Source organism: Barbus barbus (genome assembly GCF_936440315.1).
Source record: "Barbus barbus genome assembly, chromosome: 24".
Taxonomy (NCBI): domain Eukaryota; kingdom Metazoa; phylum Chordata; class Actinopteri; order Cypriniformes; family Cyprinidae; genus Barbus; species Barbus barbus.
Window position 1 is genome coordinate 6,302,941 of NC_136752.1, and position 23,953 is coordinate 6,326,893.

Below are 23,953 nucleotides of genomic sequence, written 5' to 3' on the forward strand. Positions count from 1 at the left end.
TAATATGAAATAAGTGTATTTTAGTATATTACCTTTTTCTAAAATAGTATTAAATAAGTGTATTTTAAGTATATTACCTTTTACTAGGGATTTAATTTTTCTTCTTTTTCTGTTTTTTAAAAAACAATTTTAATGCTTAGTTCTTGCAATTTTATTTTTTGTCGTCATATTTTTATCAACAGTATGGTTTACTTGAAATAATTTGTCTCTTTCATTCTGTCTTCATTATCGGAATCAACAAATCTTTGTTAACAACTGACTTTAATGTTTCAAATCACATTAATATTGAAAAGTACATAATTTTCTACATATTAGAACCATGCAAATTCTATTGAACCCCAGTTTTCTAAGAATTGAAACTAGAGTTTATCCACTTTAGTCAGCACTTTTTGGTCTAAATAGAGTGAGAGTGACTTTGTTCAACCATTTAAAAATAGATTTCTGCATGGTGTTTCTATGGGAACCATCTCAAATTATGGAGAGTTCTTCCTTCCAGCTTTGATTGATAGGCTCTCTTATGAAAGACATAGAGCGGTGTATTAGATGCATATTGGATCATCATGAACACGGCACACTGCGAAACACACAGTGTTTTTAAATGGGGTGTTTTGCAGTCATCATCAGCATGAATGTATGCGGATCATGTCCGGCTCTCTTCATGCGGTATGAATGATTAAACACGACCAGAGGTTTTTGTCCTCCACAGCTGTCTGGGCTGCTGTGTGCGATGTTAAGCGAAGATGAATGTTTTAGATGAAACGTAGTTTTCATTATGAATGATCCTCATATCTCTGAGTTAAGACAGATAATTAACAATGAGGAATTAGTTAATACATCACCAATGAGAACAGGACTGCATGATGTTATTAATGCATATGAGCTGGTTTGTTTTTTGGTGCACAGTGATCTGCCAGATCAGCTAGTTCTCTGGTAGCTGCTAATCTGGTAAACAAAACAAACAAAAAAAGATGGTGATGGGAAAATATTCTTTAGGAGAGCCAGTTCACTCTGCAGTCATCTTGGATTCTATGTACATGAATGGGCAATCATCAAATTTCTACAAAACTCTTGGTGACATTTACCACTCTGTCCTTCCTCTGGTTGACCATTTAAACCAAACTGGACCCACTAATGACCAGCTGTAAACCAGCTACCATGTTTCAATGGTTTTAGATGATGTTTTCCAGCAGGATGTTTTTTATGTTTTTTAACTTTATGCCCTTAGCTTTTACAACGAGGCGTAGGTTTGGTTTGAAAAGTGGTTACAGGGAGACAGGAGACAACCCTGAAATTATCATTTTTCAAACAAACCAGCAATTAAATCAGTGAGTCACAGAACCAGGATCATATTCAAAATGTTGGAGTTGAAAAAATAGTGAAAAGAAGTGGGGGGGGGGGGGCATAAAAAAGAGTTTTTCCGGCATAAAAGCATTCATTTAATTTATCTTTTAATTAATGAAAATTAAACAAATCTTTTTTTTTTTTTTTTTTTGGAAAATAAAGGGGATTTAATATTACAATTAAAACATTGAAGACATATTTTATGATTATTCCTTAAAATTAAGGTTTTAATCATTTTAGTAGGCTTTTACGTACATTCTACTGAAGAATGGGAATATATTTCTGCTGCAATGTCTACAATTGAAACCCAAACTTTTATTTTGACGGGCTGCTGCGAATACCTTTACATTTCTGTGTGTATATGATATGAGGATAGTTTTACTCAAATGAAACGGTCAGATGCTCATGAAGTGACTCTCAGAGCAGTTCTGGAGATGTTGTTCATGTCCTCATTTAGTCAAGTTTCACGCGCGCTTCTGTATGAGTAGCAAACAAAACCATGTGTTTGCGCCATACATTAACACAGAGACAGGCAGAAGTCATATTTAAATAGTCGTTTTTGCGGCTTAATATTTACAAATACTAGTGGGAGTGGGCTCACTTGTGTGTGCGCGTTTGTGTGCATCGGGGCGCGCAAATGTAATGTAACGTTAGAGACAGAAATGACATGCCGTCGTGTAAATTAGACAAATAACATAAGGCTATTAAAGTTTGTTTAATAAAAGAACAAGGTATAGACCTGTTCTATTGGAAAGGTAACTGTAAATGGCTTCTGTTGTGATCTGGCGCTATAGAGAAAATAAAATTAAATAAAATGAACTTGACCTTCAAGGGGGGCGGGGGGTGCCATTGGGAGGGCGGGCGCTCTCCTAAGATAATGGCAGGGGAAACACTGGGATAGTAACATATCACATACCTCATATCACAAGTCACATTTACTATACCTGCTGTGTCTGCCTCACCATATTAAAGGGATCATATGACGTTGCTAAAAAGAACATTATTTTGTGTATTTGGTGTAATGCAATGTGTGTATGCCGTTTAAGGTTCAAAAAACACATTATTTTCCACATACTGTAGTGTTACTCCTCTATGCCCCGCCTTTCTGAAATGCGCCGATATTTACAAAGCTCATCCTTCTGAGAAGCGAGGTGTGCTCTGATTGGCCAGCTATCCAGTGCATTGTGATTTGCCAAATAATGATTTGGAAAAGTTACGCCCCCTTACCATATTGTGATGCCGTGTCCCAGCGAGACGACAATAAATTAATAAAACCCATTATAAACGAGGCATTTGTTGCATCCAGTGGGGACATAATTACTGATTATAACGACTTATACTGTCTTTTTACGCGTTGCGTGGCATCGCGCCGCGTAAACATTACCATGTCTGCATTTGTGATTGGAGAAATTACAAACAACAAGCGCTACTCTACACAGCTCAAAACTCGCTTTGAATAGTCAGTAGCAGAAACATACTTACAGGCTGTGAGTCAGAAGCGTCAGACTGTCCTTGCAAAGCTGGAATTGCCCCACTTTATAGAAACAGCCTTTGTGCAAGCCAGCATTGTAGGCTAACGTTACTCTTCCAGGTTCAGGAAATAATCCTCCGTAAAATGCGCTGCACACACTCTGATATTTGGGTTGAACTGTTCTGGAACAGTGTTGTAAATGCAACTTAACCACTGATTTCTAGTTGTGTCCTCTTTTGGAAGCCCAGACAAAGTACTTTCTCTTTCACAACGAAACACAGCGTCTCCAGGACATGGCGCCAGCGGCAGCAACAATACTACAGCGAGAATAATACTTCCGCCTTCTTTCTTTGCATATACGTTTGGGCGGTGTTTTGCAAATCTTCCCACACCGTGACGTAGACATGTGGGGGCGTGTTTTAATGAGCCGTTTTAGGGAGGCGTGGCAGAGTCTTAACGTTTATAAAGAATATCTCTTTGGTTTTGAGACTTCAGTCTTTGCAACTTCAGGGATCTCATCTATGCACAAACTGCTTGTAATACTCCAAAGAGAAAGAAAAACTTGAAATCGCATCATATGATCCCTTTAAAATTACTTCTGAGACATCCTGTCAAGTCAAGTCATCTTTATTTATATAGCGCTTTTAACAATACAGATTGTGTCAAAGCACTTAACAGTATCAAATTGGAGGATAGAGTGTCAGTAATGTATAATGATAAGATTAAACACTCAATTTTCAGTTAAAGGCATTATTGAATTCAGTGATGTCATTGTCTAGCTCAGTTTAATTTAAATAGTATCTGTGAAATCAAATTGATAATCGCTAGAAATCAAGTGTCCCCAACTAGGGATGTAACGATTTGACGATAAATCATGATAAAATTCCCCACGGTTAGTATTACCGTTTCATATTTTAATTATCATTAAAACCGTATTCGATGACCACGATTTGAACAACTCACGATAAATAAATACTGTAAAGCGCAGTTTTAAGTTTAACAGTCTCACATACGCACAGCGCGCAGAGTAGTTTCGTTCTGAGTGAAAACAGGGCGTAAAAGCTGGGAGGTTTTAAAAGAGTGCTGAGGGAATTGTACAAATGAATATATCAGTGAATTAATTATATGAATGTACCTCTGAAGGTTCTGACTCAGAACGATTCGATGGCATTTTGTTTTCATCTTCGGTCCATGTAATACCTAAAGGAAGTGTTTTTAATCGCAATACTGCTTTGTTCGCGGAGCTGACAATAGCTGTAATTCAGCTTTTCCATATAAAGCGCCACCTGCTGTCAGAGAGTGAATTTACAGACTTATATTTACATTCAGCCTGTGTGCAGCAGTTTCTGTCTGGCCAAAAACGGATCGAATTTGCATGCCCTGCTATAAATTTTGACTGAAAAACAAGCTTATGTGGATTCTACACATTTTAACAATTCAGATAAGTTATCTAGAATTATTTATGGAGCAGATAAAATACATAGCCTATAATCATTTATAAATCAATTATCATTTTGATTTAACCCTTTTCTTTATTTACAGTCTGAAATGTGAGGTTTACCTTTATATGAAACTTTTTCAAAGCTTTGTTTGAACATTTACATTAGATATTTGAACATGCTATTAAACTGGTGTCAGTCAAGTTGTCATTTAAAATCCGAACATCATTGGTATTGTTTTAGTGATTATGCAAACAGAAATCATTTTAGAATCAGAATCAATTTATTTGCGGTTTGTTGATTTTTAAATATAAAACTTGTTGAAGTGATTTATGTGTCGATACTTTTTGAACATCTCCACATTTTAACAATACCGTGATAATACTGATAACCATGATAACTTTGGTCACTATAATCGTGATGAGAAATTTTCATACCGTTACATCCCTATCCCCAACATCCTGTTCCTGTTGAATCCTGTTGAATATTATCCTTCACTACTCTTCAAAAGATTTTGTTTTTGAAATCTTGCATTAAGGGCAGCAGAACCTACAAACGTGTTTCTCGGTTTATCTAAGGTTTATTTCGACTAACATAGGAGACCTTAATTTACTCACCAGTCGATGTAATCATCGTTATGGCGGCGTTAATCCGGCCGTCAGTCAGAACTCCCGACATGAAAAAGGACACGATGAATAATGTTAGTTTGCTGTTAACAAGTTAAAACATCTTAAAATATCTCAGTTTTGCATAAAACAGAAATAATATACTAACCTTTTTGTCCAGGTAACAGTGCAACGTTTCTCTTTTGTCCTTATACCGCTGCTTCCACCAAACAGTAAATAAGAAATCTCCCTTGCATTGGTCAGTTTTTCGCTGGCAAGTTCACTACTGTAAATTTACAGTAGTTTACTGTAAAATATATACATTTTCCCACAATCCTTTGCAGTTTACTGTAAAATATATACATTTTCCCCACAATCCTTTGCAGTTTACAGTAAAATACTGTATATACATTTTACAGCATATTACTGTACATATTACAGTAAAATACTGTTCAAATTACAAAAATCGGTTACAGTGTTGGTTACATTTACCTCTCTCCACCTCCATTGGTCAACCGTTTAAACCAAACTGGACCCACTAATGACCAGCTATAAACCAGCTACTATGTTTCATGTTATGTTTTAGGTGATGTTTTCCAGCAGGATGTTTGTGCCCTTAGCCTTTACAACAAGGCATTGGTTTGGTTTGAAAAGTGGTTACAGGGAGGCAGGAGACAACCCTGAAATTATAATTTTTCAACAAACCAATTAAATTAAACCAGCAATTAAATCAGTGAGTCACAGAACCTGGATCATATTAAGAAAACATTTTACTGTCACTTTTGATCAATATAATTCATTCTTGCTGATAAAAGTATTAATTTCTTTCAGAAACCAATCTTACTGACTCCAGACATTTGAACAGTAGTGTATACTTCTATGATACCATATTCCAAAAAAAAAAAGAAGAAGAAATATGGTCCTTTTAACCAGTATGTTGGCCAGGAGCAAACTAACATGTGTTTTCTTCTCCAGGGGACTGGAAGGCTACAGACCAGTGAGTCTTCTCCTTCCACCGGGTTTGTCTCATCTGTACAGAAACCTGAAGCTGTGGTTCATGCCATGAAGGTACACACATTTTCACACGCTATCAAACCAAACAGAATGTATTTAAATATAGAAAAAAACAGCTATATAGAGCTTTTTAATCAAAACGTTGAAAAAAAAAACAGGTTACAATTGATAAAACAGTATACTGTTCAAAACTAAGCGTTTGAACATGTTCTGCTCAAATGTGACCCTGGAGCACAAAACCAGTCTCAAGTCGCTGGGGTATATTTGTAGCAACAGCCAAAAATACATTGTATGGGTCAAAATGATCAATTTTTCTTTTATGCCAAAAATCATTAGGATATTAAGTAAAGACCATGTTCCATGAAGATATTTAGTAAATTTCCTACCATAAATATATTAAAACTTAATTTAGTAATATGCATTGCTAAGAACTTCATTTGGACAACGTTAAAGGCGATTTTTTTTGCACCCTCAGATTCCAGATTTTCAAATAGTTGCATCTCAGCCAAATATTGTCCTATTTATTCAAATCTCAGAAAAAAAATGACACTTATGACTGGTTTTGTGGTCCAGGGTCACAAATGTCAGTGGAATATGTTCATAGTCATTGTGAACTACACCTGTGGTTAGTTTGCTAGGACACCTGAACTGAATTCATAAATCAGGAACTGAATTCATAAATTCACTAAAAATCACCTTGATACCAGTTAGTCATTGAAATAACTAAAGAAAGTTATTTTACTTCTGTGGGGGGAAAAAAATCTCTCAAAAGTTCTGTTTGCATATAGGCTATATAGGTAGGTTTCTTGAAGCATCTTGGAGATGTTGCCACAGTTCTTCAGGATTTAGTCTGTCTCAGTTTGTTCAGTTTCTTCATGTCATTCCAGACAGACTGGATGATGATGATCAGATCAGATCTCTGTGTGGAGCACTGGCTGTTGTCAGACTCCTTATGCGAACAAAAATCTCACTGGATTATTACAATTAATAGCAAAATGAATGCTTGGAAATGTAAACTGATATTTCCTACTGACACGCTACAAGAAAAGATAGAAAAAACTGACTTAAAACCATTTTTTAGCTGGTGAAAATACTAGTGTTCTAATCATTTTGGCCACCATTGTATATATACACACTTCATTTCAAACCCATAAGATTTTTATCTTAAGATTTTAGTTTTTAACCCCTGCTGGCGTTATGTTGCATCTTTCATCTTAAATTTTGAGACCCCGCCCTTCCCCAGTCTAAATAAACGCTTCTCACGCAGAGTGTGTCTGTGTGGACGTCTTCGGTTTCCGAAGTGAGGAGGGAATATTACTGAATTTATTAGTTTTCTGTTTCAGGTATGATTCTGTATGTCCATCAGTTTACACTGTAATGGCGCTTGCAAACTCGCGCTGTGCCGCAAATCGGTCTGTTTTAAAACTAAAAGACGGAAAACAGATGAGATAAGCAAAGAGAGATAAGCAGATGTATGTGTGTGAGGAAAATATCATATATGGTATTAAAACAAATGACAGCAGATGAGAGCTCCTATTCTCTGTTTAGATCAGAGGCATGTTCGGAACATTTTCTTGCCGTTTACTGTTTTTTAGCGGAAGGACTGCATTTAACGAACTTTCGTAAATTCATACATTTTGGGTTTTAATATTTTTTATTGTGTGGTAACCGTTTTATTAAACCTCTCGTACCTTATTGCTTACATGTCAAATACAAAACTTTTCTTTGTCCTTCTTTTTTCTGGAAATGTACAGTACGGTATGACTGTTTGATCTGGTTTTAAAAGATGCTCTTGACCATATACGGTATTAACAGGTTCTGCAGGTCCATGATAATCTGGACAATCAGCTTCCAGAAGAAAGTGAAGAAGACCTGAGTGAGAAAGAGAAAGCCGTAGTGCGAGAGATGTGCAATGTGAGTGCTTCTTTTGATTTTTGCGATAACTCTGTCATGCTTGCTAAAACACATCGTGCACGATCCAAAAATGTGATGCTCCGACCCTTTGCTAGTTCAACCTGATCAATCCTATCAACTTTAGCACCTGTTGCTGTACACCATATTAGCTTTTACTTATTTGAATGTAAATACATATTCCTATTTGTCACCACTTCCTCGTGAAGGCTGTAGTTTATGGAGGGGTCAGTGAATGGACAGGTTGGAACACAGAGCTCATGATAGTTTGATCTGTATGTTGGCCCCTCCGTGGAATGTGGGAATGAATGAAGAAATCCAGCTCTGAGCACAATAACACCTCTGTCCTTCTCACCTGGAAACTCCTGGCCTGTTCAACACCATTGTGAACTCTGTTCATAAGAGTTCTTGATGAATGTTTTGGCTTGTTTGCGCTTACTTTCTATGGGTGATTGTAACATAATGTTAAATACGCCAATCAAAAAGCTTTTTGTGAAAAAGGGACAATTATAATATTAGCTGATTATAATGATATATTGTGCATCCCAATTATAATTTATTTTCATTTTTTAAAAGGTTAATGTTTAATCATCCATGCTCATTCCACCTTAGATTCCATTACGTTTTTGGTTACATTTGATTACATTTTCCATCATCTAATGCTAATTGGACATTAAAAGGATTTACTCACAGTTTGTGCCAATGCAAACCCTCTTCTGGCGTTAAAGAAACTACTACTAAGGTGTGAGAGGTCACTGCTGTTAACAAACTCCTAATGCCTCAATAAACTCCTAATTTGCTGCTTCGTAGTAGTTAGTAAGGTAGGTGTTAAATTTAGGTATTGGGCAGGATGTAGAATATGGTCGTGCAGAATGTGCACTACATAAGTATTAATAAACAGCCAATATGTTAATAATAGGCATGCTAATAAGCAACTACTTAATAGTGAGAATTGACCCCTATACTAAAGTATAGGACTTACTGAAGACACGCAGTGAAAAATTAGCAATGAGAAGGCATGGACGGTTATGTTTGCAGCTGACCCTTGCATTTGTTGCATATGTAGTTTCCTGTTCAGATGCAAAATGTAGGGGAGGACTGTGTTTAAATATATCATGCAACTAAGGTTAGCAGTAGTTAGTTTACTGGTATGCACCATTATTTAATGCCCAAAAAAAAGCATAACTCATTTTGCTCTTGACATGGCTGCGATAGCTGCTAATTTGCACTGGTAGATTGCATTGGTCTTTCATTTGCACATTGACAGCAGAACTTTCCACTACCATCGACGCTTTTTTGGGATTGTGGTCTCACTCTAATTTGTAAATCTGGCCCTAAGATTTAAACACTTGCAAATGTAATCTTTAAATTCAAATCTGAAAATGGTAATCCATCTTCTGACTGTACCACTGCGATGTCTAAATTTACTCATAAATTGTATTGTTTTTGTTATTTAGACAAAATATTATCGAACATACAAAATGAATCCGTTCATTCTTAAATATAGGTTCTAAATTCTAAGTATAAGTTCTAAATAAGAAAGGAGAGCATTGAAAATGCCAACATCTTATAAGATGCAGATTTTGCAGTCTTTGTAAAAGTGGCACAGCTGGGGTTTTTTTGACTTCGTCCCTTTGTGTTCAGGTGGTGTGGCGAAAGCTCGGTGACGCGGCAGGATCAAAGCCGTCCATCCGACAGCAGCTCTCTGGGAATCAGTTCAAAGGTCCTCTATAGCACATGAGGAGCATCTCTCCTTCTGGTCAGCCACCATGAAACTCCAGCAGGACCAAACTGAGAAACTGCTCACGGCATCAACAGCACACACAAACACTTCTGTCCACTCCCATCATCCATGTCAAATAATTGGAGTCCAACTATTGCCATTAACACTGGACCGCTACACTCCAATTTTCAGTGAAAATGAAAAGCAATAATCCACATTGAAATGACATTGTTTGACTATTAATTCTATTTTTTTTCTTTATTGATGAAATGGATCTTGTATGAATTGACCAATTCTGGACTACTCAGTTGACAATTACCCAACGGTCAATTTGACCGAATGTAGATTCAGAGAAGAAACATTAAAAAGAGAGGGTCATTTGGGACTGAACCCATGAAGTGTGTATGACTGGCATGTCATGTTCAGTCAGCTTGCCTCTTTTTTTTTTTTACCTCATATTATTGTTTGAACATAACAGTGATGTCAGAAACCCCATTATTGTTTCCTTACACCCTTTTAGACAAAGTTGGGTCCATCAAACTGTGGTTTACTCCTTTCAGAGTGATGCCAGATAATGCTCACTCACTCCACTGTGTTCTGGTACCCTTCCTGTGCAAGTAATGTACATAAATGACTCTGAAAGACAATGTAAGATATGTACAAAAGTCACTTTATTATGTTGTCTTTTTAAGTATTTTTACTTTTTCTAGTAGCTGTTTTTAATAAGTACCAACTTAACAGCGTATGGGGTTTCTTAACGGCGCAACACTTTTTGAACAATGCAACTCAGACACAAAAGCAGCACAAAACATGCTGAATTAGATTTGTCCCTGTTCCTGTATGAAAGAAACAAAACGGCGGTCACGTATGAAATTCATTGTTTTTGTATATTTAAGATGTCAAATTTTAAAACGGTGTGCTGTGCATGCTAGACAATCACGTCTCTCAGGTCTAGGGAAATCGCAAGTATACATCATAACATGTCTGAAACAGTAGTTTTGTCCTTTTCCAACCTTTTTAAGTCCTTGATTGACTCGTTAACAGTCGAGACTGATGCATTGGCAGAAATAATTGTGCTAACCTAATGTTTTAAAGGTCTAGGCTATCTGTTTCAACCCTAGGAGTTTGCCTACAAATCTAAAACTCTTGAAGGCCATTTCTCATGATTCAAAAACAAACAAACATGCAATGCTCCACTTTGACCTCCACATGAATGCATGAGAGATAAGTTTAAATTAAAGCAGCCTTGTGTCTCAAAATGTGGACAAGTCCATCAATATGTCCTGTCCCAACTTAATATTTCAGTCCACGAAGGGAAACTTTCAGTTTCATGGGCATTTACTGGTAAGTAGTTGTTGCAGGGGGATTCTCCATCACCGTCAGTTATTATTATTGTCGTTTATTTTGGATGAGAAATTATCACAAGCCCTCATGGAATCCATTAGAAGCTATGCATATTTCCCTTCCCTTGCTTGTTCATTTACTGTATATTTTGGCTAATTTGATAATGCTTTCAGTTATCAAAAAGCACTTTCAGCACCATTTAACACATGTTTAAATTCCACACATTTTCCCTCAAAAGTCTGCAGGGCCTGCTATTCAGCAGATAACTATTGTTAAACATTAATCTTAAATAGTGATCAAGGTCTGGATATAGCAAGTGATGTTCAGCTAATTTAAATGCATGTCAGCAATAATGTATGTGTCTCTTTTTCCTGATATTCTTTTCAATGTCAAATAAACCGCTGAGTTCAAAAACAGTCATGCTTATAAATGAAATTCGACGGCTGTGTTCAGAATGCAAAACTAGCATATTATTGTGCAATAAATACTATGTTAATAAAAGAAATAGTATATAAAACAGCACACATTGTACAACAGTAAACAGTAGCGTTGTCTGATTAAAAAGTCAAGAAATATTTCAAATTGCAACTAATTCAGTTCTGTCTTCATTCTGAAGGCCGAGCACATTGCATTGTGGGATACAATATTGTGCAATATATTGTATGCTGCATTTTGATGAGTATTCCGAACATAGCCAAAATACGTAATTGTCAAGAAAGAGTCCTAACATGAATTAACCAGAGGTGTTTTCTCTATTAAGAGTGCATTTGATTGGCTGGCAATGAGTTTTGACCCACCTGTTACAAACATGAGAGCTTGCCATTGTTGTTAATGAAAGGAGTTGCAAGCAGATCCTAAACAGATAAAGTGACGTTTCTCTTCGAAAGCGGTCTCAACACAAAGCCTTGATTTTTTGGGGATGGTTTTATTTGGCATGTGCTGCCTCTTTTGTGCATGGGGTTTTATTTGGAACCTATGCACCTACTCCCTGTGTTGTTTTCTTGTGTAAAATCTCTGAGCTTTATCCTGTCTTAAGTGTTCATAGCTGCGAGCATGACTGCAGGAGACATTTTATGGTAAAGGTGTACAAAGTGAACCAGACGATTTAGTCAATAAACAAACTATTGCTTTATGTCGTCACATTTATTTATAGAGCACCTGTTTTAAAGCAGCTTTACAGCAATGGATTGGAGAATAACTTGCAACAATTGTTACAAAATATGAAACAACTTAAATTTGAACTGTAAAGCAGATCTGTTTCTATTTAGCTCAGTGTTGATTTAATTCAGTTCATTTAAATAAATCATGTATCATAAACTATGTGAAATCCCAGCATTGCTGTGATAGAGGACATTATTGTATATTAACAGATGTCTAGAACCTAGGGCAATAATTTGAAGTTTATCTATGCCAAACATGTACTTTGGGATATTTTGTTCGGTTGTTCTCAAATGGTGAGTTGTGACCCTGAGAATAGGCCACAAGGCTGATCTGATAGGGTTGCCAACAGCAGGGGGAAGAACACTGATAAATGCAATTAACCATTCTAATGTTTCGTTTATGTGATTTAGGTGCAAATTCATGTCACTTGCTAAATTAGGCAATATCAAATCCCATGAACAAAATGTTTTTTTTTTTTTTAAACCATGCATACTGTATCAAAGCAACTGTGCAAAATGCAAAATAATAAAATAAATGTTGGAGAATTGGGCCCCCTAAAGGTAATGAAGGGAAATGACTCCTTTTTACACTGATTTCATCTCATTGACAACCTCACAAAATTAAACACGAATCAGTGTATTGTGACCACACTTTTATATATAATACACATTGAATACTTCACATGCAAAACGCTTAAATTGTTTGTTAGCGCATGTTATTTAGTACAAAAATTAGTCATTTGAGCTTGTAAAGTTTTGTTTGCAGGGCTTGCATTTTGTATATACATAATACATATTGTATGCACAATGAGGCATAAAAAAATTCATATGGAAAAGACATATGAAAAAGTTAATATTTTAAGCTAAACAAATAAAACGTTTGGTAACTTACTGTTAATGCAAATATGTGAGCCTGGAGCACAAAAGCAGTCATAAGTAGCACAGGTATATTGTGGTCCAGGGTCACATATAAGAATAAAACCTAAACCTGTTTACATTACACAATATAATGTAGTTTATTAATGTAATCCAAGTTTTAATAAAGTATTCATTTATAAAAGTATACTTGGATATATCTTGTGAAACTTCCATCTTTCCATCCAGGAGCTTGTTTGTATCATTTTGAACTGCACAGGCAAGGTTTGTACGGAGCTTGCCTACAGTATTCTCATGTTAAACCATATCATTTTTAAACCTTGTGTAACACAATGTGTGTATTTAATGTGCTTTAATTAAAGACTAAATTACATTCTCTGATAATTCATAGCCTGACAGTAATGCAATTTAAAACAAGACACAACCAAGTAAATGCATAAGGGGAAAAAGACTTTTATTATCTGCCTAAAAAGAATCAACAGGCAAACACAAGGTAGTTGAGCATAGCAAGTCCTTTGCTGATTAAATACTAACCAAACTAAGGCACATACGGGAAACTATAGAACGAACATGTCCATCAATCAACGCACTTGATCTCAGGTCAGTCAAAGATGCCAGAAACGCATCTGAATAAAAGGACTGCTGAGGATGATTTGTGGGACATTTTCCCCAAGAAAATAATATGAATTCTGCAACACACCAACTAAAAAGCAAAGCCAAAGGGGGGTGAATACATAACACTGAAAAAAGGCTCTCTAAAGGTAATACAGAATAAATCATATGTACAACCAAAAATTCATAATTCATTAACAGAAATGGGTTTGGAATGTAAGTGATGTGAACAAATTTAAAGGGATAGTTTCTCCCAAACAGAAAAATTCTCTTTATTTATTTATTTATTTATTTTTATCTTAACATCTTGTCAGATCTTTTCATGTAAAAACCATTCATATTGCCCCGAAAAAACAATATGAAGTAATCCTTACTACTTGAGAAATGTGTAACTGAAACCACATAATATAGAAAAAAGCTGAAAACAGCTCTATTATATGACTTCAAAAACATCATATGGACCAAGTCATAGATCACAAGTTGTATGGACCTTTTTGTAGATTAACCAACCATGCTCAATGTGAACCACTGTATGGAAAATATCCATGAAGATATTTCAAAATTCTCTTTTGCATACAGGTTTAGAACAACACGAGGGAGAGTAAATACATCAGCTTTTCATTTTGGGGTGAACTATCCCTTCAAATCGCATGAGTGGATATAAAGTCTACAGAACAGTGAAGTATTGCAGTATTTCATGAACTCCCAGACACTCCAATTCAACCAGCGCTGATCTCGGCAGCTGAAATGTCTGTACCTTCCTGTGAAACCTGAATCAGAATACAAATAAACCCGATACAGACTGTGTATATTGTATACAGGAACATGTATCGTGGGCCTAAATCAAGATGTGAAGGACTGATTTAATCACCTCTCATCTCATCCAAGCCCCTCTGTTCATTCCTGCCACAGGCGGCATGCCGTGGGGCGGCAGCGGCACCTGAGGTTGGCCGGGTGGAGGTGGGTACCCAGAGGGCGGTAAGCCCATTACCGGAGGGGGCACATTGTGCCCTGGTGGCATACGTGGGGGCGGAGGGGGATAGCTGGGGTTGTAGCCTGGAGGGGGGTAAGATGGGGTGGGTGGGGGCAGATTGGGAGGAGGGTAAGAGTTTGGAGGCGGAGGGCCTGGAGGCGGGGGGTTTGGATGTGGATAGTGGGGGTGCGGGTGGTACGGCAGGCCGAATGAAGGGGGCATGGGTGCATAGGAGGGCGCTTCGGTCTTCATCATGGACTGCAGACTCTGAAATCCCTCGCCGGACATGTACGAACTGGATGTGGACATTCCCATGATATAGCTGGAGGGAGGAGGGGGTGGCGGGCGGTGAGGTAGAGGGGGCGGGGCCCCGTGTGGCAGAGGAGGAGCCGGGCCCTGTGCTGGATCCATATCAGCTGATGTGACTGGTTCTGCTTCAGCGGGAGGAGCTGGGATGACAGATGGAGCCTTGCGATCTAGAAGTCATACAGACATGTTACTATAGCATCAATTATAATAGCTTTCATTAACAAACATCATTACATTACGTGTATATACTAGGGCTGTCAACATTAACGCATGCGATTAATCAAAACATTTTAACACGTTAATATTTTTATAACGCAAATTAATTGTTTGATAAGGTTTGACCCCAAATTCTTGCCGTCATCGCAGCATGGAAGGTAATCTATATTGCCTGCATCTCAATATGCATACTATCCATCCTAAATTCTATGTGATATTAGTCATTTCAGGGCAGATAGGGTGTATAGTATGCACATTGGGACGCAGGGATTGTGTGATTATGAGGCGCCGAACTCGACAAAAGTGAAGCGAATGCGGAGAGAGAGAGCGAGTGTGTCCGAGAGAAAGAGAGCGAGCGACAGTGCGCGAGAGATATGAATACTCATATGTGATAAGGGTACAGCCAACCAGTGTTGCCAGGGTCACAGTTTTCCCGCACAATTGGGCTATTTTGAAAATACAGTCGCGGGAAAAATTACAGAGCTGTGGGTTGCGTTTTTTTGGGCTAATTTTATAATGGCCGCCCAAAGTGTGTGTGTATACACATGTGATCGTAAAAGGAAGTTATTACGAACAATGGATGATGTTTAAAGTGAGTTCTGAGTACTAGTATATTACTAGCACTAGTATATACACTACTGTTCAAAAGTTTGAGGTTGGTAAGGTTTTAGAAAATAAAAATGGTCAGGGCTGCATTTATTTGTATATATCAAAAATAGTGAATTAAAATACAATATTGTGAAATTTGATTCCATTTTAAAATAACTTTTTTATAATTTCATAATTTATTTCAGTAATGGATCATTACTCCAGGCTTGAGTGTCACATGATCCTTCAGAAATAATTCTAATATGCTAATTTGGTGCTCAAGAAACTTTTTTTTTTTAGGATTCTGTGATGAATAGAATGAAATTACTGTTATAAATGTCTATACTGACACTTTTGATCAATTCAAATAATTGTTGCTGAAAATAAAGTATTAATTTCTATTAAAAATAGTGTTTATAAAAAACAAAACTAAAAAACAGTAGTCAGTGTATGTGTGTATTACTAAAAGCAATTAGTCTGAAGTAACAGGAAGCACAGTCACCTATTGTGAAATGCCAAGATAATTTCAAAATTGTCCTATAACCTCATTAGAAAATACCATAAAGGTTATGCAAACAATAAAATTAGATTATTATTATTATTAATTTATTTGTATATGATGAGCAATGTACTTTTACCAAACCTATTTCAAAACATAGAAAACCTCACCTGGGGGTTGGGACACAGGGAGAGGGGGCATAGGACTCTCCAAACGTGGTATCTTAGACCCAACTTGCTCTGTTTCAGAGACAGAGAGAAATTAGCACTTGATACAACAGGAAATTCATCATCTCACAATTGACATTCATTATTATGACACTATAAAAATGTCCAGAATGACTTACCTGTTGGGGCTTTAGGTTCATCTTTAGGAGAGACCTACAAAACAAAATAAAACATGAGTCCAAATAAAAGTCAGGGTGCCAGGGTAGTGACTTGAAATAGCTTTCGGTCACAAATGTGAGTAATCCATAATATATCTAACCGCAAATGCTTTACTTACATGTTGGCGTTTAATCTTGGCGGGTGGGCTGGCTTGGGGGGAGTTTTTCTTGGAGGGAGGTTGAGCAGGTGGGTTCTGCCCCCCTGACTGGCCGGGCTGGGCGGCAGGAGGGGGTGGCGGTTTCTCTTTCTCCTGTATCTGAGGCTGCTGGGGTATCGGCTGCTTACCCTGAGAGTACAAATCCAGAATCTGGTGGCAGATGTCTGAAGAACACAAGACAAGGGTATAGAGATCATGAAATGCTGGAAGTGGGCAGTGCATCATAACATGAAAAACTAGACAGCTAGGGTTATTTTTTCCTATATCCAAATAAATATTTTGGCGGAGAGGCATAGAGAAAGTTTGAAATGCACGCTGTCAAATGTTAATGTGATTACCCTCCAGCAGCTCCACCGGCACATCCTGTACAAACTGCTCCCACCAGCGCCGAGACGACTGCTTAGACGTCCACTCCTGAATGTCAAACTTACACAGCCGGCCAGCGAGGTACATGACTGCCACTGCTATGATCTCTGGCTCCCACTGAAGGGACAACATTGTGCAAAGGCTGGAAATACACAAACACACGTAATTAACTGCAGAAGAATCAATGATGACACGTTAAATAATTTACTTGTAAAAAGAGGCCTTTAAACATTCTTTCGGTTTTTGGTGCAAAACAACAATGTCCAAAATTAAATGCCTAAATATTAAAAGGTTTAAATGTCACAAACTGTGCGCCCCTGAACAACTTTTATCTTATAAATCTAACATTAGAAGTCATGTGAAAAAGTTTGGAAACCCTGTTGAATTCCATGGTTTTCTGTATCAGGACATAAAAAATGATCTGATCCTTGGCTGGTCTTAAAATTTGGAAAATAAAACCTCAGATGAACAACGTCACATGAAATAACACACCGTGTCATTATTTATTTAACAAAAATAAAGCCAAGATGGAAAAGCCATGTGTGAAAGTTAGGACACCCTATGATTCAGTTGCCTGTAAATCCACTTTTAGAAGTAATAATCTTTCTGGAGAAATTTTGGCCCTCTCTTCTTTACAACGTTGCTCCAGTTTATTGAGGTTTGTGGGCATTTGTTTATGCACAGCTCTCGCCACAACATGTCAGTCAGGATGAGCTCTGGACTTTGACTGGCTATTGAAACATCTCGATTCTTTTCTTTTCCGTCGTTCTGTTGTAGATTTGCTGGTGTGCTTGGGATCATTGTCCTGTTGCATGACCCAGTTTTGGCCCAGCTTTAGCTGTCGGACTGATGTCCTCACATTTGACTCTAGAATATTTTGGTACACAGAGGAGTTCATGGTCGACTCGATTAAGGTGCCCAGGTCCTGTGGCTACAAAACAAGCCCAAAATCATCAGCCCTCCACCAACATGTGTAGCATTTGCTATGAGGTGTTTGTGCTGATATGCTCTTTAGGTTTTCACCTCAAGCATGGGGCTGTGCATTATGGCCAGACATCTTCACTTTGGTCTCATCTGTTCTAGAAGTCTTATGGTTTGTTCAGATGCGACTTTGCAGACATAAACCGTGCTGCCGTGCTTTTTTTTAGACAGAAGAGGCTTTCTTCCGTTCCAAACATGGCATTATTGTCCCATATTTTTCATTTAACATGTTAACTGAGGCCTGTAGAGTCTGAGGTGTAGTTCTTGGGTTGTCTGCCATTTCTCTAAGTGTTACACGGTCTGATCTTGGGGTGAATTTTCTGGGACGTCCACTCCTGGGAGGATTGGCATCTGTTTTAAACATCTTCCATTTGTGTATAATCTTCTTCACTGTTACTCTTCTCAAACAGATGGCAGCAACAATTGCTTCTCTCAGATCATTGCTGATGTCTTACCTCCTTGGCCTTGTGTTAACACACACCTGAAGCCTCTAGACCAGTAAACTGCCAAAACATCTGCTTTTATGGAGGTGCTCTCATTTGCTGATGATCAGTTAATCAAAGGTATTTGATTAGCAGTGCCCGACTGCTACTTACCCTCTTAATTCTTGTGTTAACAATAAGGGTGTACTAACTTTGTCACACATGGCTTTTCCACTTTGGCTTTATTTTTGTTAAATAAACAATGACAAGGTGTACTATGACATGTGTTGTTCTTCATCTGAGGTTTTATTTTCCAAATTTTAAGACCTGCCAAGGACCAGATATTTTATTATTATTATGTTCTGATACCGAACACCGTGGAATTCAATTTTTCACATGACTCTGTGTGTGTGTGTGTGTGTGTGTGTGTGTGTGTGTATATATATATATATATATATATATATAATAATCGTGGTCATCATTAACTAAGAATTTTAGTACATCAAATTAAATTAAATGAAAATTTAAAATGTTGCTTTGGCATTTTTTATGATTTTAGTTCATTATAATAACACTATGCATGTATGCTAGCAACTGAATAATCACAGAATCATGGGGACAACTTTCTGATACAAAAAAAATGTAAATACAGTACCATTGTTGGAAATGAATAAATAAATGAATGAATTACAGTCCAACCTGTCATTGACGAAGGTCCACGCCATCTGCACAAGCTTCTGAACTTTGTTCTTATCCCCTGAAAAATCAAAGCATGAGAGGATTAACATCACAACAAAGCAATATTATTAAAATATTAAAAATATATACGTCTTAACCCCATTAATACCTTTGAGCTGTTTAGCATAGCGCAGCAGAAACTGGTAGGGGTGCTCAACTTGTAAATCAAACTTGATTGTCTGGAGTAAAATTCTTTCCAGGACCATGACCTCTTCCTGTGAAGGCATTTCATGAAACACAGCGATGTTTAATACAGTAGGAACATCAGAAGAATGAGAACTTGTGTTTAGAATGGATTGCAAACCTTTGGATCATCTCCAAACTGTGCAAACTGCACATCATTGAGCAGACTCCGAGCCGTTTTAATGATGTCTTTACACTTCTTGGGGGTTTCTTCCACTTTACCAGCCAGGAAAAGACAACAAGCCCCAGTCACCTGTAGAGAGAAGCATAAAGCTTTTAAACACGACTACATTTAGAGTGTGCAACATCCGAACATAGACACTGCGTTTACTCCGTCCCTTTTGTTTTTTCAACATTTGAAAAGCCATCAAAATTATAAAACCGTTTTTTACTCCAAATAACTCTATATAATCACAACTTGGACCAAGCAGCAATTTTTGGCTTTTGTAGATTAAATAGGTTTAATTCAAAGCACGAATCAAGATAAAATAAATGACTTTATTAGAGAATATCAATAAACAGTGATATGTCCACCTAGTAAAAACAATAAACACTAACTAATAATCATTAAAAGGCCCTATTCTTGGAATTTGAACATTGGAATCGTAATTCAAATGATGTCAGAAAATTCTGATATTAGAATAAATAAATGATAAATTAACCCAGTTACCGCTACACACAAAGCAGTGCTATATCTATAAACCTATATGTATAAGCCTATAAACAAAGGATGAAAAGAAATAAATAATCTGCCAAAATGCATCAAATGTAAAATGATCAGATTTTCAAGAGCATGTTGTACTTACATATCTGGGAAACTGTTTGAAAGAATGAAACATGTAAAAACGATGAAAGTATGTTATTCCAGTTGCCAGAGTGTCATAATGTCTTAAAAACTGGTTAAGGATAATATAAAAAACCTATTAATATTTAAAAATCATTATTACACAGAACTGAAACTGAATATGGTAATAAGTTGTAAATGGCAGCATTAGAAGGATACAGTCCCAGACGTGTCCCGACGTCGAATATGAACCGGGCTCCCTCTCGCCTGTACCGGGCTTCTGTGGCTGGATCCAGGCCATCGGACTGGGACGGGGTGTGGGCCAGATCCTTCTTGTCCCAGTACCAGCATGGCTTTGTGTGGTCCAGATTTGTGGCAAAACTTCCAGCAGCGGTGTTAGAGTTCTCCTTGCCGTCCTTCATTTGGAAGGAAGTGACAGCTGATGCCAAACCAGACTATCGGGCCGCCGTTGGACAGCACACGTATGCTTAAAAGACAATTACTATTCAGAAAACATCATCAATTTGTCACACTATCGGATGAATTTGAACTAAACCGAGCTGTTTTAAAGCTGAGATTAAAGCTAGTTTTATAATTAATACATTTTACAACAGTAATTTTACTGCTTAAAGCTGGGTTAAAAGAAAAACTGTTGAAGTGCTATATAAACAAATGTGGCTTGGCACTTCTACTAAAGGTAAAGACTTTACAAAGCTATAATTAACACCCAACACAACTCTGAATTCCAGTACCTTTCACAACAAAAGCATGATGTACAACACTGTATACACACAATTCAGACAGCTTTAAAAACAATTCAATTCTAGCAAACACTACAAATATTCTTGACTTAGAGCCAAACATAATTTCAGTTATGAAGACAGTTCTCATGAAATCCACCAAACTGTATTGCGTCATGGTTATTATGAGGAAAATCACAGTAAATAAATCACATTTAAACTCTATGCGAGATGAGCTCAAGTACCATCAGCTACAGACCACCCTGAACACCAGATATCTCTGATCACATATAATATTAGTAGCTGATTATGCAGTAAATCTGATGTTTATGTGAAAAGAGCAGTTTGATCTGTTATCCCTCGATTCAGTTTGACAGTGCGTTCAAAACCGCTCGCGGAAGATCAGATTAATTACTCACTCTTCATTTTATAAAAACATGCGTAACTAATCGGTAATCTTACCGTTATGGTATACGATTCAATTATGATCTCGATGAGTTGAGCAGTTAGATAAAATTTTAATCTTTGTCAGTCTTCACATTCACGACATGTAGGCGGCCATTTACAGCGCGTCTTCTTTAGCGTCTACTCAGCAGCGCTCTTGCGCCGTTAAACCCAATGGAGCCGCATTAGCGCCTCCTGCAGGCGTGGAGGAATTATACACCAAAAGACATAAAGAACCTCATTAAATTATACAGATAAAAACATTATCTACAATGACCTCCTGACTGACTGTACGCCATCCTCAACTCATGGAGTAAGTGTTATGGTCACTGACATGTCCTGAAAGTTACCAAAAACAAACACTCATGTTTGTTTAGCTACTTATATTTGCTAAATATTATTATATTATATTGCCGCGCTTATTTTTTGTCTTGCGCGTCTAATCGTGCACTTACGATTCCTTTTATTATTATTATTTTTTTTTTTTATGTTTGTAAATACATTACCTTCGTACATAAACGTTTGTATTGTAATTATCATATTAATGTTAATAAATGTTCATATTAATGTTTTTTATTCATTGTTATTTTTTCATTTAAATGTTTGTGTTTGTGTGTATATATACATATATATATATATATATTGTTTGCTCATTCTTTCAGTTAATATTTGTTCAGAGTGACCCTGTCTATCACTGTATTAATTTTCAAGTAATTTTATACAGTTTTGGAGAAAATTAAAAGCAAATTCACCCCAAACAACAAAAATGCATTCTAGCGCTTGAAAGAATTAGATTTTGAGAATGAGATATGCGGAGATATTACTGATCTAATACAAATGCATGCAACAAACCCCTATTTAAGAGCAAAGTAACTACAGCATGCCTGCTCTTGTGCTGTCAGCAGAGGGCAGTGCTGCTAAGTAGTTTGCATTGTGGAGTGATCTGCCTTACTAAACTGCTGACAGATCTCCACCATCACATCCCGGACCACTTGTGATCAGACAATGAACAAACAGTTTAATGCAAACACCACAAATCACACCATCATTTACTAACCCACATGTAAATCCGGTGTTGTTCTGGACCCCATTGACTTTCGATGCATGGAGAGAGAGAAAAAAAAAACATTATTCTGAATAAATTTGTTTGTATTCTATAGAGAGGTCAAAAACATATCCTTTATTATTTTAGATTTGAATTGTGAAAGAAGATTTAAAAACAGACACGTGAGCAGACTTTTGAACCCATAGCTTTCTTCAGCAAACAGCAACGCACCCCTTTTATAGACACAATTACAAATCACAAACTGAGCTTAATCAAGAGAGACCATATAAAAAAAAATAGGATTCAAACCTCCAACAGAAAATTACCAAAATACATAATACAAAAAATGGACATTACATAAGGAAAAGTACAAAACAAAACTGAATTAATGTTGACAAAATTGTAAACTATGCCTTTAAGACAATATTTATATAAAAAAGTGTTTTCAGAGTAAGTGAACAGATATTATTATTTTTTTTTTCTATGACTATTCAAAGTGTATTTACATACCATTTAAGAGGATATTGAAATCAAGATGACTCAAGATGCAAATCAGCACATCTGTCATGATGATTCCTGAATGAAGTTAAAGCCATCATTCAGTGTTTGTCTTTAAAATGAATAACTGCAGTTTATTCAGTTAGGATCTAGTGATCTGTGCTTTAGCATTTCCAAACCAGGTCACACAATAAAACAGAGCAAATTTGAAGTAGTTGACATGTTGCATGTTTTGGAAAAGATTATTGAAATGGCACATCCAACAATATTTTACGATAGCTGTGATTGTGTTGGTGCTCAGCACATGCTTAGCTCAAGTCAATTGCCTCGATTACCCTTCAAATGGCTAGAAGGTTGCATTTTTCTTCCCTCTGTTCACTTGTCTGAAAGTTTCTAGTGAGACTGACGATATTGATTAGCAAGTGTTATTTTAATTAGGGTTGGACAATGCAGGAAAATGGCCCTCCAGGAGCATGTTTGGACACCCCTGGTCTATAGTTTATGTGACAGCCCTGAACCATGGCTTGCTGAATGAGAATAACACCCAATGTACTTGTTACATCGTTAGAAGAATGGCATCTATGCAAATATTAGTCTGTTTCTTTCGTATTCCGAGATCACCGTAGCCACCCGGATCCAGTCCGTATCCAGATCAGATGGTGGATCAGCACCTAGCGATGACCTCTACAGCCCTGAACGTCAGCGGAGACCAGGACAACTAGATGAACCCCAGAGACTGATCCCCAGTGAAGACCCTGTCTCCTAGATGGCCTGACAAGACCATAGGAACCAGATGAGTCCTCTGCACAATCTGACTCTGCTGCAGCCTAGATTTAAACTGCTGATTTTGTCTGGCCAGAGGAGAATGACACAGAGATGCATCTAATTTTTATATTAGTTTTTGCCCTTATTTTTTTAAAACGTACATTCTCTGTAGTTTATACCAATTTTGAATTTATTTTTTATTTTTAAGTAAAAAATATCATATTTAGCCCCACTATTTTATGTAAATTTCCCTGGAAGTTCTCTTGAATTATCATACAATTCTGCATAATATGCAAACTGTTTGAGCTATTTAGAATTTTGACATATTCACACCATGGATGTAAACATTGCTTTTCTCATTGC

General features: G+C 37.0%; 2 protein-coding genes across 5 annotated transcripts in view; one reads left to right on the forward strand and one right to left on the reverse strand.

Moving 5' to 3' along the window:
* ccdc85cb (coiled-coil domain containing 85C, b) overlaps positions 1-12,571 on the forward strand; it is a 41,611-nt gene extending 29,040 nt beyond the window's left edge. Inside the window, exons 5-7 of one of the 2 annotated variants that reach the window (XM_079375638.1) lie at positions 5,832-5,924; positions 7,686-7,784; positions 9,426-12,571. In XM_079375638.1, coding sequence (XP_079231764.1) covers positions 5,832-5,924; positions 7,686-7,784; positions 9,426-9,515 — 282 coding nt within the window. In that variant the 3' untranslated portion in view covers positions 9,516-12,571. The remainder of the gene's footprint in view (positions 1-5,831; positions 5,925-7,685; positions 7,785-9,425) is intronic. The other variant, XM_079375639.1, reaches the window with a different exon arrangement.
* Positions 12,572-13,318: 747 nt separating this feature from the next.
* Positions 13,319-21,432, reverse strand: ccnk (cyclin K). 3 transcript variants are annotated; one of them, XM_079375212.1, is made up of 11 exons: positions 21,301-21,432; positions 20,318-20,585; positions 20,121-20,202; positions 19,436-19,567; positions 19,241-19,346; positions 19,093-19,150; positions 16,963-17,132; positions 16,586-16,788; positions 16,428-16,461; positions 16,252-16,320; positions 13,319-14,945 (listed from the first exon to the last, which is right to left on the reverse strand). In XM_079375212.1, exons 2-11 carry the CDS (start codon positions 20,518-20,520, stop codon positions 14,371-14,373), a joined length of 1,632 nt encoding a protein of 543 aa, XP_079231338.1. In that variant the 5' UTR covers positions 20,521-20,585; positions 21,301-21,432; the 3' UTR covers positions 13,319-14,370. The 3 variants fall into 3 exon arrangements, with proteins under 3 accessions (XP_079231338.1, XP_079231340.1, XP_079231339.1); XM_079375214.1 differs by having other exon boundaries at positions 20,318-20,514; positions 21,301-21,425; XM_079375213.1 differs by having other exon boundaries at positions 20,318-20,600; positions 21,301-21,421.
* Between the last annotated feature and the right edge of the window lie 2,521 nt (positions 21,433-23,953).

What these genes read in the sequence shown, in the direction of transcription:
- ccnk (XM_079375212.1), bottom strand. Translation starts at nt 20,520, where the DNA reads ATGAAGGACGGCAAGGAGAACTCTAACACCGCTGCTGGAAGTTTTGCC. An exon ending in TCAAACAGTTTCCCAGATAT is followed by an intron (nt 19,568 to 20,120) that starts GTAAGTACAACA and finishes TTCTCTCTACAG; the next exon opens with GTGACTGGGGCTTGTTGTCT. An exon ending in GCCGGTGGAGCTGCTGGAGG is followed by an intron (nt 16,789 to 16,962) that starts GTAATCACATTA and finishes TGTGTTCTTCAG; the next exon opens with ACATCTGCCACCAGATTCTG.